Raw genomic sequence first — 18,286 nt, 5'->3', positions numbered from 1 at the left:
TAATACTTGCTATCTAATTATATTCAGCTTTTACACAGTTTCATGTAAAGCTTTGGATTGTTCTCTTTTACCCTATTATACAGGTGCGCACTGATGTGTTTGTCTTCCTGAAAAAGAATTCCATTGACATGTCAGCAGGGACTGTGACATAAATTCTTTTTCTTTCCCCACTGTGCCAGTCAAAGCATTATGTCAGAAGTAGGCATTGTTAAGAATACCTATTCAATCAAAACTTAACTTTTATTTCCAACTTAATAAAGTAATGAGGATGACCTAACATGGGATATGCGATAAAATCTATTTCTTCAGAGGTCTTAGAAAGAGAATGCATTCTTTTTAAGAATGTGATAATTGGCCGGGCGTGGTGGCTCACGCCTGTAATCCCAGCACTTTGGGAGGCCGAGGCGGGCGGATCACAAGGTCAGGAGATCGAGACCACGGTGAAACCCCGTCTCTACTAAAAATACAAAAAATTAGCCGGGTGTGGTGGCGGGTGCCTGTAGTCCCAGCTACTCAGGAGGCTGAGGCAGGAGAATGGCGTGAACCCGGGAGGCAGAGCTTGCAGTGAGCCGAGATCGCGCCACTGCACTCCAGCCTGGGGGACAGAGGGAGACTCCGTCTCAAAAAAAAGAATGTGATAACATGTTCTTTGCCATAGCCCTACCAATATCAACCAAATAAAGAAAATTATTGATTAGAGTATCAAAAACTTTACTATTTTCTCTATTTGTTTTGCTATCAATCTCCCTAATCAAACTATATTGCTGAGAGCTAATCAGACACTGAGCAGGATGTGACTATATGGCTGTTTTGTGATGGGTGCACCAAAATCTCAGAAATCACCACTAAAGAACTTATCCATGTAACCAAAAACCACGTGTTCCCCAAAAACTATTGAAATAAAAATATATTATATATACAAGATAAACACTGTCCTATGGAGCTGATCAATATAGCTAATGCCAAGTGGCTACTCACCAAGCTGGGAAAAGTTGAATCTTGTTCCAGAGGGAGAAGTCACGCTGGAGCCAGAGGAAAAGGGGGAATTGGAAGCGGTGTCCTGCAGGCCTCCTGCAGAGTGGGACCGTAACCATTCTTTTGCATCTTCTTGTGTGCGAAGCTGGGAGGTGGGAGTATACCTGAACAGACAGAAATCAAGCCAGAATTAACTATGAACAACGCTTATTAAAATGAACTCTGTGGAGTTGATGGTAAATATATAAAAAGAAAGCATATATCCAAAGATGATTTTTTAAAAATCAGATCACTACACACCCAGAAACTTACAGTTTCTCAAAACCTTTTTTCTATTTGCCTGTGTTTGGGGAAAATGACTATTCCTTTCAGTTTGGAGGGAACACATAAAGGGAAGAAGATTCGTAAATGCTCAGAAGAGCCGTCACTGGGCGTATCTGTAACATGTTGCTTCATGACAGTGTCATGTCAAAGCCCCCACCTTGACAGGACTGAAGCAACAAAATGAGCTGCTGTTAGAGCTTTGAGGGAGTTTTAGTTAGACAACTCATGGCATCTGCCATTCTACAGCACAAATAAATGACCATGAATCACAGCATATGAAAAAGCAGACATACAAAGCAAGGTTTGAAGACACTGATGTTTTATAGTAGTTGCTGTAACAGAGCATAAACAAATCTTCATAAAAGCAACCCCAAATCATTGGGTTTTATAGGAGAGGGTCTTCAGAAGTTATGTGGTCCACCTCATTTATTCTGAAATGTATATGGTGATGATTTATTGAACACCTACAACGTGTTAGGTGTCTTCATGCACATTATCTTTACCGAAGCCTCAGATCTACTCAGCAACATAGATGCCATTATTCCCATTTTACATTCAGGGAAGGTAAGGACCCTGCTGGTAGTCACAGAGTTAAGATTTCAATCCATGTTTGATTTTTAAAATGCATGCTCTTTTCATTATGCCCATAAGCAGCATCTGAAACTTTTCTTTCTTTCTTTCTTTTTTTTTTTCTCGAGATACAGTCTTGCTCTATTGCCCAGGCTGGAACGAGGTGGCATGATCCTGGCTCACTGCAACCACTGCCTCTTGGGTTCAAGTGATTCTCCCACCTCAGCTTCCCGAGCAGCTGGGACTACAGGCATGTGCCACCATGCCCAGCTAATTTTTTGTATTTTTAGTAGAGACAGGGTTTTGTCATGTTGGCCAGGCTGGTCTTGAACTCCTGACCTCAAGTGATCCACCTACCTCGGCCTCCCAAAGTGCTGGAATTACAGGCATGAGCCACTGCATCTGAAATTTCTGAGTGCCAAGTGGCCAGGGTACCCTCGGACTTATGTATTATGGAGTGACTACTAATTATGTCAATAGAGGGATTCTTTGGGCTTCAGGAAAGATGTTCTCAGTGTGTTCGTACTGGATGTTCATGTGTATGGAGTGGGTGAGCTAGACAAGGAAGAGTCAGAGTGAGAGGGAGCACAGAAATGTTTCTTCCTCAATGTTTTTACTATATCTGACAGACATGCAACTTTCCAGGTCACATCAATTGCCTGAAAATAGCCTGTCATGTATCTCTATTCTGAATTTTTAAAAAACCAGAGCTACATAATTTTGATAGGCTAGATCTGCTACAGAAGTATACCCACCATTTCAAAATGTTAACATTTAGAAGTTAGCTTCCTCTCAGGGCACCACTGGGGCATCAAAGTCAAACTCACAGTGAGAGTGGCCGTGAGTTTAGCATCTGGCACTGGCATGGTTGCTGACAAGCAGCTCATAGGCACGACTGAAACTGGTAAGTACAAAAAGGCCTTGCCAAGGCCCCCTCTAAGGCCACACTGCTCAACTCCCTCCTGCAGGACGACTGTTGGGAGATTTTAATACTTTCCTTCTTAGATTCTTAGCATTGGCTTTACTCAGAGGCTCCCATTGAAAGGAAGCATTGATACCTACCTCACATTACTGTTCAGAATGCTCTCAGTCTTAAGAGCTGCAGGTTATTAACTACAGACATACATGACAGCAACGAAACATTTCATTCCAAGTTCCATTTTATGCGAAAGCACTTAATGCTTAGTGCAGGGTGAAGCTGATGCTACAAGGCACGTGGTGTTTAGAAAGCAGGAGAAACGACGGCTGCAACCATCAGACAGCAAGATCACGGGGGAGGCATTAGCAAACTGAAGTTTCTCTGATTGGCAAAGTGATATAGATGGTGTGAGCAATGGTGACTTATAGCATCTTGTTTTGCCAGGACTAGCATCAAAAATGAACCTGAGCCACCACTTACCGGGAATGGAAAGACAGTCCTTCCTGGGAGTCTTTTCTTTATTGTCCACCAAAAAATGATCACACCCAGGTCTTGTTGGGAATTGAAAGTGGACCAATTTTCCATTAGAATATTTAGACAAGTGCAAACTATCTGTCTAGCAATTTTGTATGGGCAGAAAAGTTAAATATTTTCAAATTTGGGGAAAATACTCCTTTCCTCTTGTGCTCTTGTCCCAGCTTATCAATCAGTATGCTATAAGTCATGTCCTTTCTCTTGGAAGACAGCCATATGAACAGAATGGTCATGGTGAAGTGCTCAGAAATTAAACCCATTGGCCCCAGAAGTAGCAATGACTGCTCCCTGGGCTTGCCCAGGGATGTTTTTCATGAGATGGTTTTACCACAGTAAGCCTGAAAAAGCACAGCCCCTGTTCAAGCAAGTAAGCTGACAAATGGAGAGTGAGAACAAGAGGGTGCAAGGGAAGCCGTCATCCAAAAGGTCCTGCTGTGGTGTCAAAGCGGGGACCCCGGCCCAGTCCAAACCCCCAGCCATGAAGGAGTCACACAGCCAAGCTCCAAAGCCACAACAGATGGCACAGATGCAAGGGGGAAACACAGATACCTGAGTCCTTTCTTAGGCAAAGTGTTCCTATCAAGGTGCGGGTCACTGTAGGAAAGTTAAAACAAAAATAAGAACTTCAGAGCAGCACACAGAAGGCAGGAAGAGGGAAAGCTAGGGAGGAGGCTTAAGGGCCCTGGAGAGAGAGGCGCACATCACCAGGAAGTACCTTATCCAGCTAGGCATGCAATGCAACACATCCGCATCCGTGGAAAACAAAAGAAACCCAGTCCTCAGCCTGAGCTGACACCAGCGCATACTTTACCCCAGGTTACCAGGAAGCCTGAGTCCCTTAACCCCAATTGTTCCTCCTTTTCCACAGATTCAAAGCAAAACTCAGGGGTTGCCCCACCTCAAAGCAGAGGTCCTGTGCCTTCTGCTGCCCAGGGGCACTCTGCACCAACACGGCTTCTCAGAGAGAGGAATGCTCACTTCCCAACACCCCTAACTCTGGCCCACTCCCTAAATGCCACTGGCAATGACTTCAAGTGGGAGAAGGGACTTGCTGGAGGTTTCAAGAGGCCAGCAGTCTGCATATTTGGAATTCATCTGTAACGAAGTGAATTCCAGGTCCCTCTCCATTTCTGCGGCCCAGGCATAGCTAGGAGCTGAGTCCTGGGTGGGGCATGTTACAACTTGCTGGCTGATAAAGTCAAAGCATTTGGATCTCTAAAGACCAACGGTTTAAAGGCTTGGTTTGTGAGCTGACAAAAACAACGTTTTCACTGTTGATGGGGTGAAGGTTTTTTGTTTTTTTTTTTTTCCTGGCAGGAGACAACATCTGCTTGTTTTGTTTGGCCAAGCCATCACTCCCCCACAACATTAAGGTCAGTATCCATCTCTGAGGCCCACCCACAGCTGGGGGCAAATGCAAGCGTGTACATTCGTAAAGTCTTAACACTCTACACATTCTTTTTCATTATCATCGCAGGAAATGGGCACACAGAACACAACAGTCTGTAAGACATAATGAGCCAAACTTCAGCAAAGGATTCTGAAAGGGAAAAGAGGCAGCTGCATGGGGAGGGGTAGACAAAGGTGAGGGCCAAGCTACACAGTGGGTGGTAGGTCAATTCTGGGCTTGGGGGTGGGGGTGGCAAAAGGAATGGGAAGGAAGCTGGAAAGCAGGAACATGCCACAGGAGGCCACAAGAGATGCAAGCGAGAGCTTCTGCTGCCCCAGATCAAGTGGCAGGGTTTGAGGTTGCCTTCCCCAAAACAGGAATGAAGGGGCCAGCCCAACTCCACCTCTCCCTGGGCTTTAGCAGACAGAGGAATAGACTCTCACTGGCATGTCCATGTGTCACAGAGTACACTAGAACCACAAACACAAGCAGGAGCCTTAGGCCAACAGCCTCGCACAAGACATCTGGCTTGACAACGAATGGGCAGAAGAACCTAGAGGCTCGGTGGGTCCCCGGCCTGCAATGTCATTACCTGTCCTGTTTCCTGGGCAGAGTACTTCTGCAGAACTTAGGGCTAGCAGCAGGGGAAGAGAGAGGGCTAGAAGTCCAGGCAGGTAGAAAAGAAGAGAAGGAACATTAGCTTGGAAGAAAGGAGATGTGTTGTTATATACATTTTTCTCATTCCCCATGCTGATCCTCGCTTTCTTCCCTATATGCAGAAACTGGACACCTTTATCCCTGCTGCAGTGAAATCCAGGGCTCTGAGAACACTTTTAATTTCCTGATTTCCTATCAGTCCAGGAGGAGGGTGTTTGCCACGATGACAACAAATCTACCAGCTGTCTAAAGAGCGCCCTACTCCACGCTCCATGGCTGCACCCAGTCACCCGCTCTGCTTGCACAATTACAAGGGGAGGGAAAGGAAGCTGTTGATGAACAAACAGGATAAAACTGAAGGATTTCAAAAGCTGAATGCCATTTCAAATGGTAGCATAAATCTGCCCCCGAGAGACTGAGCAGCTCCAAGCACCAAGAATAACCACAGAGGAAAAGATAACAGGGAGCAGAGCCAAGCTTGATTCCATCCCAAACTGGCTTCCCCATGAAACACAGCAGTAATTAGAAAGAGAAATCTCACAGGCAAAGGCTATTCGACATTTGGGATTCCTAAGCTAATCTTTTTACTTTTGGAAGGGTGTCTTTCTGAGAAAGGCAGCCAGAGGCACAGCACCAACCTTTCTGACAGTGTGGTCTTCACACTGTTGGTTCTGACAAAGGGAGTCAAGGAGTCATCCTTGGAGGAGGTGATGAGGCCAGTGGAAGAATTGTGGCTGGGGCCCCCTCCACTGCTGAGGGAGATGTCGATGGACTCACAGCTGGTGTGGAGGCTGCTGACAGACTGAAAGCCCAGGCCATCCTTGCTAACTGCAGAGGAGCTACTGGCGTTGGTGCCCCAGGTGAGGCTGTTGGAAGGGGCCGAGTGGGCTGAGCTGGGGCTGGAGGCTAGCGGAGACTGGTTGAGGTCCACATTCTTGCTGTAGAGAGGACTGCTGCTCCCGCTGCTCAGGACACCACTGCCTGACGGGGAGTCTAGGTTACCTTGCTGAGTCATGGTGGCATGAGGATTGGAGATGACCACCGAATTTTTCATGTTTTCAGCTGTGGCGATGGGCACTTGCTTGGTAGCCTTCCCACCAAAGAGTCTGTGAAGAGACAAAGGGTTGTGTAAGTTGAACACGCTGTGCCAAGGGGCACCGGACTATTAAAGAAGGGTAGGGCAGAGGAGTTGGTGAGAATTCCTGGGGAAGGAAGCACAGCCATTCCTACTGAAATGGCTAAAGGTACTTCAGGGAAAGGTCGGCCATAAAGTGGGCCTAGATACTAGTTTATCACAGGCTGCCGTCTTCAAGTTCTAAGCTGCAGTGGAGACTCTGACTCCATCTGAGCCCAAGAGCCATGGGTAATAATTTTCTACAGGCCTATTCACATTACACTGGGCCAAGATCTTGCTTCTCTTTCTTTCAATAAATAGACTAACTAGAAAATTGCCCTGGCCCAGGAAGATGGTTGTCTTCATCATCTCTGTCTCCGCGGCCCCAGGCATAAAGCAGGCACACAGTTTATGACAGCTGAACTCTAAGGGATTTGGTTTCTTGACCTCTGAGCACAATACATAGAATCAAGAGCATGAATCTAGATCTGGAGGGGCCTGGGAAAAGTATCTTCAGAGATTTATCCACAATAAAAAGTGCAACTGGAAAGATGTATATTTTGAAGCCAGAGAGCTTACTTATCCAGTGTCATACATGGAAATCTTGTTGGGTTCACGAGACATCAGACCAGACACACTGGGTGTGAACTGTGTCTCTGTGACAGATACATAGAAATGTCATTCTACATCACCTCCCCTGCTCGTGGCCAAAAACATGCCATCAGCCTATAAGGAATGACATAAATGCCCCCTCTTCCACTGGCAGAGAGCTCTCTGGTAGAATGTTGAAATTATCTTAAAGTCAGAGAATTGTCCACATTCTAGTAATGCAAAGGCTCTATTACACTCACTAAAACCTGTGTGGAGTGAGTATCTCACAAGTGACAAAACTACTACATATTTCTGATACGCAGGTTGCCTTGGGTGCTCAAAGTGGTGACAGTTTGATCTCTGTCCTCTCCAAACAGTCCTATAAATCTCAAGTATTGTAAAGACAATCAATCAATCAATCCTTACTACAGTGTGTGGCGGTAGCAGAAGGGAAACACTTTGTGTCTGGTGACAATCAGGGAATGAAATATCCTAATGTAGAATCTTGGCTTTAGAATGCTTACATACTTCCAGTGATGACAGGGATCTCGTTACTTCAAAGGGTAACTTGCTCCATTGCCAAGCACTTCCAATTATTGGAAAACCCTAATCTCATCCACTTTTTTTTTCCTGACTTTTGCATATTGCTCCTCATCCTGCTATGCATGACTATTATACAAAAGTCTAATCTTCGGTCTGTTAGTCCTTCAAATCATTTGAAGAGAGTTATCTATCACATTTCACCAAAGATTTTTCTTCTCCATACTAATACACATCAAGAGAACTGTGAACACCTCAACGATTTAGGAATAAATGTAATTCACCAGGAACTGGCCGAAAGGTGTTCAATGTAGAGCCCTAGGAGCTGCATGCATTTTCAAGCATTCTATTATACTAGCCTAAGGGTCTAGTAAAATGCCTTTGTAGTTAGTAAAGGAAATCTATAATACCAACGAGTGAATATTACATATAATACTTGAGGCAAGAAACAGAGAAAATTTTCATTTACAAGGCAATCTGTTAAAACAACAAAGAACAGCCCAACAGACTTACCCCTGGAAAAAAAAATCATTACTGAAATTCTAATAATCAAGTCTGGACAAAGAACAGTGAACTGCTTCATTACACCTTTCATGTAGAATGCTTCTTCTGAAGTCTTTTCAAACATTCCTGTTCATCCTCAAAAAATTATACGTGTGCCTATAATTTTTATTTTCTCACTGCTTGATTTTCTTTCCTTGGGACTTGTTCTTTCTTATAAGAAATTTCGGCCGGGCGCGGTGGCTCAAGCCTGTAATCCCAGCACTTTGGGAGGCCAAGACGGGCGGATCACGAGGTCAGGAGATCGAGACCATCCTGGCTAACAGGGTGAAACCCCGTCTCTACTAAAAAATACACAAAAACTAGCCGGGCGAGGTGGCGGGCGCCTGTAGTCCCAGCTACTTGGGAGGCTGAGGCAGGAGAATGGCGTAAACCCGGGAGGCAGAGCTTGCAGTGAGCTGAGATCGCGCCACTGCACTCCAGCCTGGGCGACAGAGCCAGACTCCGTCTCAAAAAAAAAAAAAAAAAAAAAAAAAAAAAAAGAAATTTTCCTGGGAAAGTAGGACGAACTGTAACCTGGCAGTTGTAGTTTGAGAATGGTCCAATGGATATTATAATAAGATAATACAAACAGGCAAAAGTTGAATAAATTTAAAAGAAACTTAAAACGAGTGAATAATTTTTTTATGTCTAGAGCTTCCACCCGGTGTGAAAATGTGGGGAAATGATGTCTATTTAAGGTAATAGGAAATCAATTTCTCTTATTCAGAAACATTTCTTCTTTAAGAGTGGTGTGTGTGTGTGTGTGTGTGTGTGTGTGTGTGTGTGTGGTGGGGAGGGAGAAGTTAAAATTTCAGACTGGCTTGGAATTCTGGAGTAGTGTAAAAGTGTATGTGGGGACACTGGGGTTTGTGAGTAAAGGAAGGAGCTGTTCAGGATCACTGCTTGCCATAACGAGGAAGCTCAGTTGCAGAATTATTAACACAAGAAAAAAAAGTATGTGCTCCCCTGAGCTACCCACCCAGGTCCAAGGATGTATCAAGACCTCATTCTGGGTTGGATGGTAGCTAACTTTTTTTCTTTTTCTTTTTCTGTTTTTTTTGAGATGGAGTCTTGCTCGTCACCAGGCTGGAGTGCAGTGGTATGATCTTGGCTCACTGCAACCTCCGCCTCCCGGGTTCAAGTGATTCTTCTGCCTCAGCCTCCTGAGTAGCTGGGACTACAGGTGCACACCACCACGCCCGGCTAATTTTTTTGTATTTTTAGTAGAGACGGGGCTTCACCATATTGGCCAGGCTGGTCTCGAACTCCTGACCTCGTGAACCACCTGCCTCAGCCTCCCAAAGTTCTGGGATTACAGACATGAGCCACTGTGCCTAGCGGTAACTATCTTCTATTGAGTGCATACTACAACCAGACATGGCTACAAAGATGCATCTTTACAAAAATCCTGACAAAAAGGTATCATCATCCCCATTTTACAGGTGAGGAAACTAAGGCAGAATTGTTAAGAAAGGTTATATGGCAGCTAATTAAAATGGAACTAAGATTTGATTCCAAGATGATTGATTCCAGAGGCCCAGCTTTTTCATCCCAACATGGGAAAATAGTCAACTGCAAAACTGTCAGCAGGATCTGCCCAAACAGCTTTACCGGACGACTAAAGTGGAGAAAAACAGAGCGTGCTTCAACTAAGAAACAGGAAATTACTAAATCCATTCTCTGTATTCTGGTTCTGCTCAGCACCATTAATGTACTCACTTACCTGCGGAGTGTGGGGGAGGCCACATCTGGGTACTTGGCTCCAGGCTGGAGACCAGCCTGAGCCGGGCTGGACACAGGCTGGGCTGCCGGGTTCACTTTCACCGAGTTACAGGAAGCCACACTCTCGTTGTCTGATGAGATGCCTTTCTCCTTATCTGTTTGGTTGACCAGACCTGGTAGAGAGCTGCCTAGGGCTGTTTTGGAAGGCTCCCTCAGTTTGGGCACTGGCAGGCCTGCGGACTTGCTGCTGATGTTGGAATCTATGCTGCTGGTGCTAGACCTGTTTCCAGCCCCATTCCGGCTGGTGGACTTACTGGGCCTCGGCAAACTCCGGTACTGAAGGTTTGTCCGGGAGCTGAGGGCCAGATACCCGTCATCCTGATTCTGAGCCCCGTCCATGCTTGACTTCCGACCAGCAGACCGACTGATGAGTGCAGATGACTTCGGTATTTTGCCCAGTGTGGCTGACCTGCTGGTGACAGTGGCCCCACTGGCTGTGATCATGGCCAGACCGGCGGCAGAACCACTCTGCTTCTTGAACCCAAAGCTGTTGGCATTGGCAGTGGGTGTCCTAGAGCTGCTGGGGAGGGGCTTTTTGGATTCGTCACCACTGCTCCGGCCTGCATCTGATGGGGAGCGCTTCACCTGGGAGGCTTTAGGAGAAAGCCTTCCTTTCTCAGACACCTTTGCATCGTCTGTTTTTCCTAAGAGAGAGATCAGCAAGATTAGCCTGCAAGCCAAGAGCCCAGCTCATCCATCTTGTCTGTTTAAGATGCTCCCCTCCTCTGAAGGGCTGGTTCACTTTTCCCTTGGGGAGGCAGAGGAAAGAGCTTTTTATAAAAATAATATAGTCTCCTAATGTACTGTGAGCCTTTTAAGAAATGTCAGTAATTTTACTCATTTGCAAAGCAGTCTAAATTTACCCAGGATAAAGCAAAGCCAGCCAATCACTGATGTGTCTGGGAGGAAATAACCCCCTGCCTTTTCTGACCTTCCACCTTCTGTCCATTAAAGGGCTGTCCCTAACATGTCCAGGGGGATACCCCTGCCCTTGTTTATAAATATCCCCTAAGTCAGGAACAACATCAACTCACCACACCCACAGCTCATAAATCCACGCTGTTTAGTAGCCTGAACTGGCTGCATTAACTCACCCAGTGTCTAGTTAAACCAGTTCAATATGTCTACGCAGCCGAACCGTCTTCAGAGCTTAAGAGGCTCCCATACTTACTTCCACTTAGAAAAAGGTAGGGATGTGAAAGTGTATGGAAGCTTGTTGTTAGCAGAGTATAAATCCTGAGACAACATATATAATGTCAAGTCCTTGCTAGAGTTAACTATGGCTTGGCTTTCAAAATGACAACTGTGGGGCCAAGACAGCTCCGGCCTCTTACCAGTTCCTGGGGTCTTCAGTGCGCCTGCTGGGGCTGACGGCTTCGTCCTTGGCATGGTGATGCCCACCTGAGCTGTCATGCCTCGCCGCCATGAGCCTGTCTGGGAGATGACAGGATTCTTCTTGCCTGACGTGCTTTTGTCGGACTCGTCAGACACGTCAGAAGGATTCCGCCTCCACTTGGAACCTGGCTCCATTTTTATGCCGCTGTCTGAGCCTCCGTCTGATTTCTTGACATCATCACCAGACCACAGTGAATTCCTCTCCACCTGTGAGTGCTTCTCAGCATCAGTCTGTGGACAGAGACTCTCTGAGTTAGTCCTTCCCAAATCCCAGGCTGGGGAGCCCCTCACTCCAAGGGCAAAAATGCCAAAACACTGGAGTAGTTAAGGCAAAAATAATCATTACTTTAAAGATGTTTGGACTTTTAGGCGCCCACCACCATGCCTGGCTAATTTTTTTTTTTTTTTTTTTTTTTGGTCCGAGGAAAGTAAATAATATCAATGTATCCTTAGAATGGAATGAGGTGGCCGGGCACAGTGGCTCATGCCTATAATCCCAACATTTTGGGAGGCTGAGGTGGGAGGATCGCTTGATCCCACGAGTTTAAGACCAGTCTGGGCAACATGCAAAACCCCGTCTCTACAAAAAATAGAAAAATTAGCTGAGTGTGGTGGCACACACCTATAGTTCTAGCTACTCGGGTGGCTGAGGTGGGAGGATCACCCCAGGGAGGTGAAGGCTGCAGTGAGCCATGATCACACTACTGTACTCCAGCCTGGGTGACAGAGCTAGACTCTGTCTCAAAAAAGAAGAAAAGAAAAGCAAAAGAAAGGAGTGAGGGAAGAGAGGAAAAGGGGCCCAGGAAAAAAGAAGGAAAGTGCCCTAGCGAGGGGAAGGGGCAGAGCAGATGGAGGTGCAGTGGGAATTCAGCCACCACCTATTTTCTGCCACTTGAACAAGCCTCTCCAACTCTGGTGGCTGATCTCTAACCAGCATCCAGTCTCCTGGCCCGTTTCTCTTTGTTCTGCCTTCTTCCCATCACTCCACGGCAGTGAGATCTTTGGATCTAACACACCAAGCAAGGGAGTAAGTGAGCAAGGGTGGCTGCTGGTTCTACTCAAATCCGGGAGAGCCAGGAGCTGAGGGGAAGCACATCCTCAAATGGTACTTCCCCCAAACGTGGAGAGCCAATGGTGCCTGCTCCGACCCCAGCATTATTTATACGCCACTGCTTTGCTCCCCTTGTGGGATTTTGTTCTGACAAGGGATATAATTAGCCAGCTTTCTTTGGAAGAGCCCTGACCTGCTGGCCATGAAACCCAGAAGGGGACAGAAGTGTGACGTTAATGATCTCCTGCAGCTAAAAGGCATAAAGCTGACCAGAATGCTTTGGAGGCCTCCTGGGGTTTGAGGCCAGTTGGAGAATGTCAGTAGTGAGAAGCAGCACAGTAAATGGGGAAGGGAGGCCAGAAGCGCTTTCAGGGTGGGTATACTAAGATACCAGTCCCATATTTGCAATGCTTAACTACCGAGAGTAGGCAAGATAGGAAATTAAAATGAACACCTGGCAAGAATCTGCCTAACGCCTGTCATCCAAGAATGGAACAAATGCCTTCCTCCATGGAATACAATGGCTGAATGGGATAAAAGCTAAAAACAGATAGGCAGCCCAAGTTCAATTGCCTCCCCCACACCACCCCAACGCCTTCTCCCCTTATGAATTCCACTCGTCCATTACAGACACCTTGTGAGTTCTTTCATTTGTTTTTTTCCAGCTAAGTATTAGTCCTCAGAGATATGAGGAGGACAAGCACACACTTCCTGGCTATGAGAAGCTCATCATTCAGCTGTGGCAAGGGACAGAGAGAGGGGAGTTCCTACAAGTGGGCCCAGGGCAGGAGCTCACTCAAAGCTTGAAGAGCGAATGAGTGAGCCAAGGAACCAGCCAAGGAACACAGGCTTTTCAGGCCACAACAGACATTAACAAAATTATCTTATCCGATCTCAGCTTCTATTTAATCAGAAAGGGTTAAGTACCAAGTACTCTTATATCTTTATCTCAATCTTACAGAAATTAAGTTGCCCATTTTTTGTCCCAGCTACCTCAGGTCAGTTTCCTTCCTTTAAACACTTTCAGTACATTAATCCAACCAGAATTTACTCCATGCTTGCTGTCTGCCAGGCACCACGGAGGGTCAGAGAATCTGGGGGTAAGACTGATTTCCCACCCATGGTGGAGCTTACAATTCAGTTAAATGCAGCAGAGATTGAATAAATAAATACAAACAAGGGTGTAATTGTAGACTACGAAGACTATTATAAGGAAAAGGACAAAGAGTCTGAGAAAGACATATAGACATTGACCTAATTTAGACGACAATGAGGTGGGTAGGTGACAGTGATCAGCTCAAAAAGAAGTACCCTAAAGAAAGAGAAGAAACTTACTTAGTAAAAGAAGGGTTTGGGGCAGAGCATACCAGGGAGAGGGAACCACAAGTGTAAAGGCCCTGAGGCAGAAAATAACTTGGCTTTGGAACATTCACTTCACAAATATTTATTGGGTGCCACTACATGCCAGGAAAGCTTATTCGCACTAGGAATACTGCAATGAGTAAGTATAAATCATTAACCTCATGGAGCTTACATTCAAGTACATTTTAACATATTCTAATATGCTCTAAGAGGTACTGAAAATTTAGCACATGCCACATCCTGGGTTACTACATTATTTATTCTTTTAATGTTCCTATACTTATATCTCCCCAATCAAATTGTAATGGTGCTAATACTAGTAGCATTAACAACTACAATTTATTAAGTACTTACTATGTCCCAGGCACAAAGCTAAAGTGCTTGATATGTATCATTAAATTTAATCCTTATCAAAAACCTATGAGGAAATTACAGTTAATAGTCTCAATTTCACATGACAAAACTGAGGCACAGAGTGAAAAGAAAATTTCCCAAGATCACACAGTGAGGAAGTAGAGATGCAGGGATTTCAGGGAGTCTAACTGCAGAGCCCACATTTCAACCACCACGCCACACTGCCCTCCCTGAGGATAAGTCCAGGTATATGATACATTTGTGCATACTCAGTAGCACCTAATATCTATACCCAGCAGATTCTCCTTCCATACGGGCAGGCTCCCCAACCCCAGTTCTAGAATAGCTCTAGCCTAGTCTCTGGGTGGGACCCATACAACTCCAGTTCCATCAGGGGCAGAGAAAGCGCACACGCCCCTGGCCTGGGAATGTGGCTTGACTTTCTCTCTCTGGAAAGAACAATCATCCAGCCATCACATCTCCCTAGCTAGGTCCAGGGTGGTCACCTTCCCAGCTCTACTCTGAATCCTTCATGAGCTACGTGCCAGACTATAAGGTGGCACCCCTTAGGATTAAAAATGAGAAAGTCGCAGCCTCTCTGTTCCCAGAGCTCACAACAGCGGGGCCAGCCAGCAGGACATCCACACGGGGATGTACGAAGAGTTCTATCCTGCCTTCCCCTCCGTGCCTCTGCCAGTTGTTCCCATCTCAACGGTACCTCCTTTCTGAAGGGTTTTCTTCTGCCTGTTCTTGGAAGTCTATATAGTCATTTGATATCCATGCGGGAAGGTGAGGAAAGAAGCCACGCACAAGGGACTTCAGAAGGGAGGCCGATCTTCTGAGAGCAAGAGGTGAGGCCTGAGGAGCATGATGTGGGGGAAGAGTGTGGGCTTTGGGTCTGACAGATCTGGGTTCAAGTGCTGGGTGCTGCCACTCATTTGCTGTGCATGACCTTGGAGGACATTGCCTCACTTATCTGAACTTATTACCTCATGTATAAAACACGGATGATAATAAATAGGTCTCTTACAGCATTGATGGTGGACTCAATGAACTCAGTGTGGGAGGACTCAATAAACAGTGGTTCTTTTCATTACCAACTTTCCTGCCTCTGAAAATCCCCAGCACTCTGTTGTCTATCTTTATCATTTATCCCGCTTTTGTCTAGAATTAGGGAGAACAGGTACTTGTCTCTTCTGCTACTGGGCCACAGGCCTTTGGAAGGCAGGGATATTCCCTCCCTGTGCCATATCCCCTGCAGATCTAGATGCTGAGCTGGCTCAAGTTTGAGCCTCAGTGACCATAGAGACAATTATCAGCATCAACATCATCACTTGCCAGTCATCCTGCCAGGCACTGTGTCCCTCCACATACATCCTGAACTCATCTTAACCTCTCAGCTCTGTTATTATCCACATTTTACACATCAGGAAAATACAGGGCTGAAGAGGAAAAGTAACTTACCCAGTGGGTGAGCAGAAGGGGGCACCCCTCCTCACCCCCAGCCAAACCCCATCCCTACATCCATGCCAACATCTAGAGAGCTCTAGGGTCATTCAAGGCCACACAAGACAGGAATCTTTGCCACATAATTCAGAATTTTATTTCCCTGAGTAGCAAAAAATAAACTGATATGGAATTATCTTTTTCCTCCCCATATGTTATTAAAGATTTCACAGGCATTGAAAATGAGAGAAAATCTTGATGTGTGCATCTTTGCTCCTCAGTACCTGGGATGGTGCCTTCCACAGAACTGAGAGAAAATACTGAATGTACAGATGAATATGTGAGGGAGTCGCCTGTGTTTGTTAAAACCCATTGCCACCAACATCTGTCCTCAAAATAAAATACTGCAAAATAAGATGAGTTGCTTTGAGACTACAAACAAAATATATTAAGAACATGGTCAATTTTTAGTTACTGACATGAATGGAGTCTGGAGGCAGAGGAACAGCTACCCAGGTGGCAGGGGCTGCGAAGGGAGGAAGGGAAGGAGAGGAGGGAGGAAGGGAGGGAGAGATAAGAGAAATGGAGGGAAGGAGGAAGGAAAGAAAGTAACTTCTGAGCAACTATCCAGTCTCAGGCACCTAGAGAAGCATGTGCTGATAAAGCATTTCCCTGTTATTTTCACACTCACCCTTGGAGATGCATCTAATTGGCGCCATGTTATGGATGAGGAGGCAGAGGCTTGGAGAGAGTGATTAGTTCATCCAAGGATGTCAAAAGAGTGAGGAGAGCAACTCAAGATCATCTGGCTTCCAAGTCCGCACCTACTCCCTGACACTGCAATCGGCTTGGCCAACCGAACTCACCAGCTCTCCTGGAGGAGTTGCTCAAGAGGCTCTTGGGTCTGAAGCAGGGGATTCTCTGCCTGGCCCCGAGGAAACAGTGGGCACAGGAGCTGGTGCTGGACAGCTGGGCACCTGGGCACCTGTGCTCTGTGGGGGGCATTCTCCATTGCTCCTCAGTGTCCCCAGTGACAGCGAAGTCCCTCACAGACAAAGGGAATCTCCATTCCCAATGATCTGTCTCCTCTTCTTTCAATCAGCTACATGAGGCTGTTTCTTAGGTTTTCCAGACAATAACTTTCCTGTTCCTGGGATGCTTTAGTTATTTCTCAGAGGCTTTTCAAACAGCAAAAACCTAGGCAGGAAACCTGTCCTCAATTTGCTTTCCTGACGGACACACTGAGCCACTTCTCTCTGCCTCCCCATGTCTTGCCTGGCAGACTGTGTGCTGCTCCCCTGTTCCAGGGTAAACCAATATGTGACAGGAACCCAAATGAGGCAGAGCACAGAAGGCGCAGCTCTTGGGAAGGGTGCAACACACATCTTCCCATTGCCTGATACTGCTCAGACAGGAGTAATGGCCCTTAGCATTCCTCAGTGTGATATGAGGGAGGAGGGTGGGAGCCTGTGAATTATGCTGATTCAAATATTTTGAGATGCTCCTTGGACAGGAACAAAGGGAATGTCACTAAAAATCAATTTAAAGAAACCATTGCATTAGAAATCTTAGTAACTATTGGTGTAATCTGCATTTAGTTTACTCTAAGACCTACTTTTTTTAGTTTTCATTTCAATATTTTAAACTCAGGTAGTTTTATAGGAAAAACAAACCTACCCAATGAATAGTAAACCATTTACATCCCTTAAAATAACTTCTGATCTTGATCAAAAGGCATGTTTGTGCAGAATCCTGCAACCTTTTCTGATGTGACATTTACAAGATGAAAGCGAAGAGCTGGTCTAAAGAGCTGAGGCCTTGGCATTAGCCAAATTCAACTGTATCAGCTAGGAAATCATGTACAAATCCGAGGGTTATCAGTGTGGAACCAGAGATTTCAACTCCAGCTTTGCAGAAAGGGAACAAAGACAAGGACATTCTTCCAATACAGTGTTTTACTGGCTCCACCTGCATCTCAGGAGCAAGCCTCTCCTACCTTGTAAGTCAAAAAGGGAACCTCACAGATCTCTCTAATAAATAGCCTGCCTCCTGAATACATAGATGCAGGTGAGCAATTCCTCGGTTCCCTCCTTAGTATCTAAGGACAGTCTGGTTTTTCTTATCTTGAATATACAATGAGCCTCAGGAAAAAAATAAATTAGTGTTCACAAGAAAAGGAAAACTGGTGTCTATTGTAAACAATTGGCGTATAGTAGGTGGCAGGAACATAGCCTGGCTGGGCACTTCTGACTTGCATCTAATCACTGATCAAACAGTGATCGGTTTGGGAAGTGTGGCCTAGGTTTTGTTTGTTTACTTTTTGTACAGTAAAGTACACAGATCTTAAATACATAGCTTGAATACATTTTAGAAAATTAACATACTTACATAACCACTGCTCAGATTAAGATACAGAGCGTTACTCATGACCCCCTTTCTAGTCATATGGGGAGTTTTTGTTTCTTAAAACAACTACCACGACCCACCATCACCAGGCTGGGTTTCGGAACAATAATCAGAAAGTCTGGCTCAAAAGAAGAATGCAAGAAGTAACTGGGAATCCCAGGGGCAACACCTAATGTATTTCATCAGGCAGTAAACATTTCCATCAGAATTGCTCCCACACTCTGATACATCCTTTTTTTTAGCCTTATTGTCAAAGAGACACCTTTAAAAGAAAATCGATTTCCAAATCAGCTCCTATCTGTACAAAGTAAAGTACACTTGAGAAAGGAAGCG

General features: G+C 45.5%; 1 protein-coding gene across 5 annotated transcripts in view; it reads right to left on the bottom strand.

Moving 5' to 3' along the window:
• Positions 1 to 18,286, bottom strand: part of NAV2 (neuron navigator 2) — a 767,943-nt gene that overhangs the window by 64,880 nt on the left and 684,777 nt on the right. For 4 of the 5 annotated variants that reach the window (XM_011937488.1, XM_011937486.1, XM_011937487.1 and 1 more), the window contains 6 exons: positions 11,274 to 11,565; positions 9,881 to 10,583; positions 6,008 to 6,475; positions 5,305 to 5,370; positions 3,872 to 3,916; positions 979 to 1,139 (listed from right to left, as the gene is read on the bottom strand). In XM_011937488.1, the coding sequence (XP_011792878.1) occupies positions 979 to 1,139; positions 3,872 to 3,916; positions 5,305 to 5,370; positions 6,008 to 6,475; positions 9,881 to 10,583; positions 11,274 to 11,565 (1,735 nt within the window). The remainder of the gene's footprint in view (positions 1 to 978; positions 1,140 to 3,871; positions 3,917 to 5,304; positions 5,371 to 6,007; positions 6,476 to 9,880; positions 10,584 to 11,273; positions 11,566 to 18,286) is intronic. The other variant, XM_011937490.1, reaches the window with a different exon arrangement.

The sequence above is a fragment of the Colobus angolensis genome, unplaced genomic scaffold (genome assembly GCF_000951035.1).
Source record: "Colobus angolensis palliatus isolate OR3802 unplaced genomic scaffold, Cang.pa_1.0 Scaffold164, whole genome shotgun sequence".
Lineage (NCBI taxonomy): Eukaryota > Metazoa > Chordata > Mammalia > Primates > Cercopithecidae > Colobus > Colobus angolensis.
This window is presented reverse-complemented; position numbering and strand designations above follow the sequence as displayed.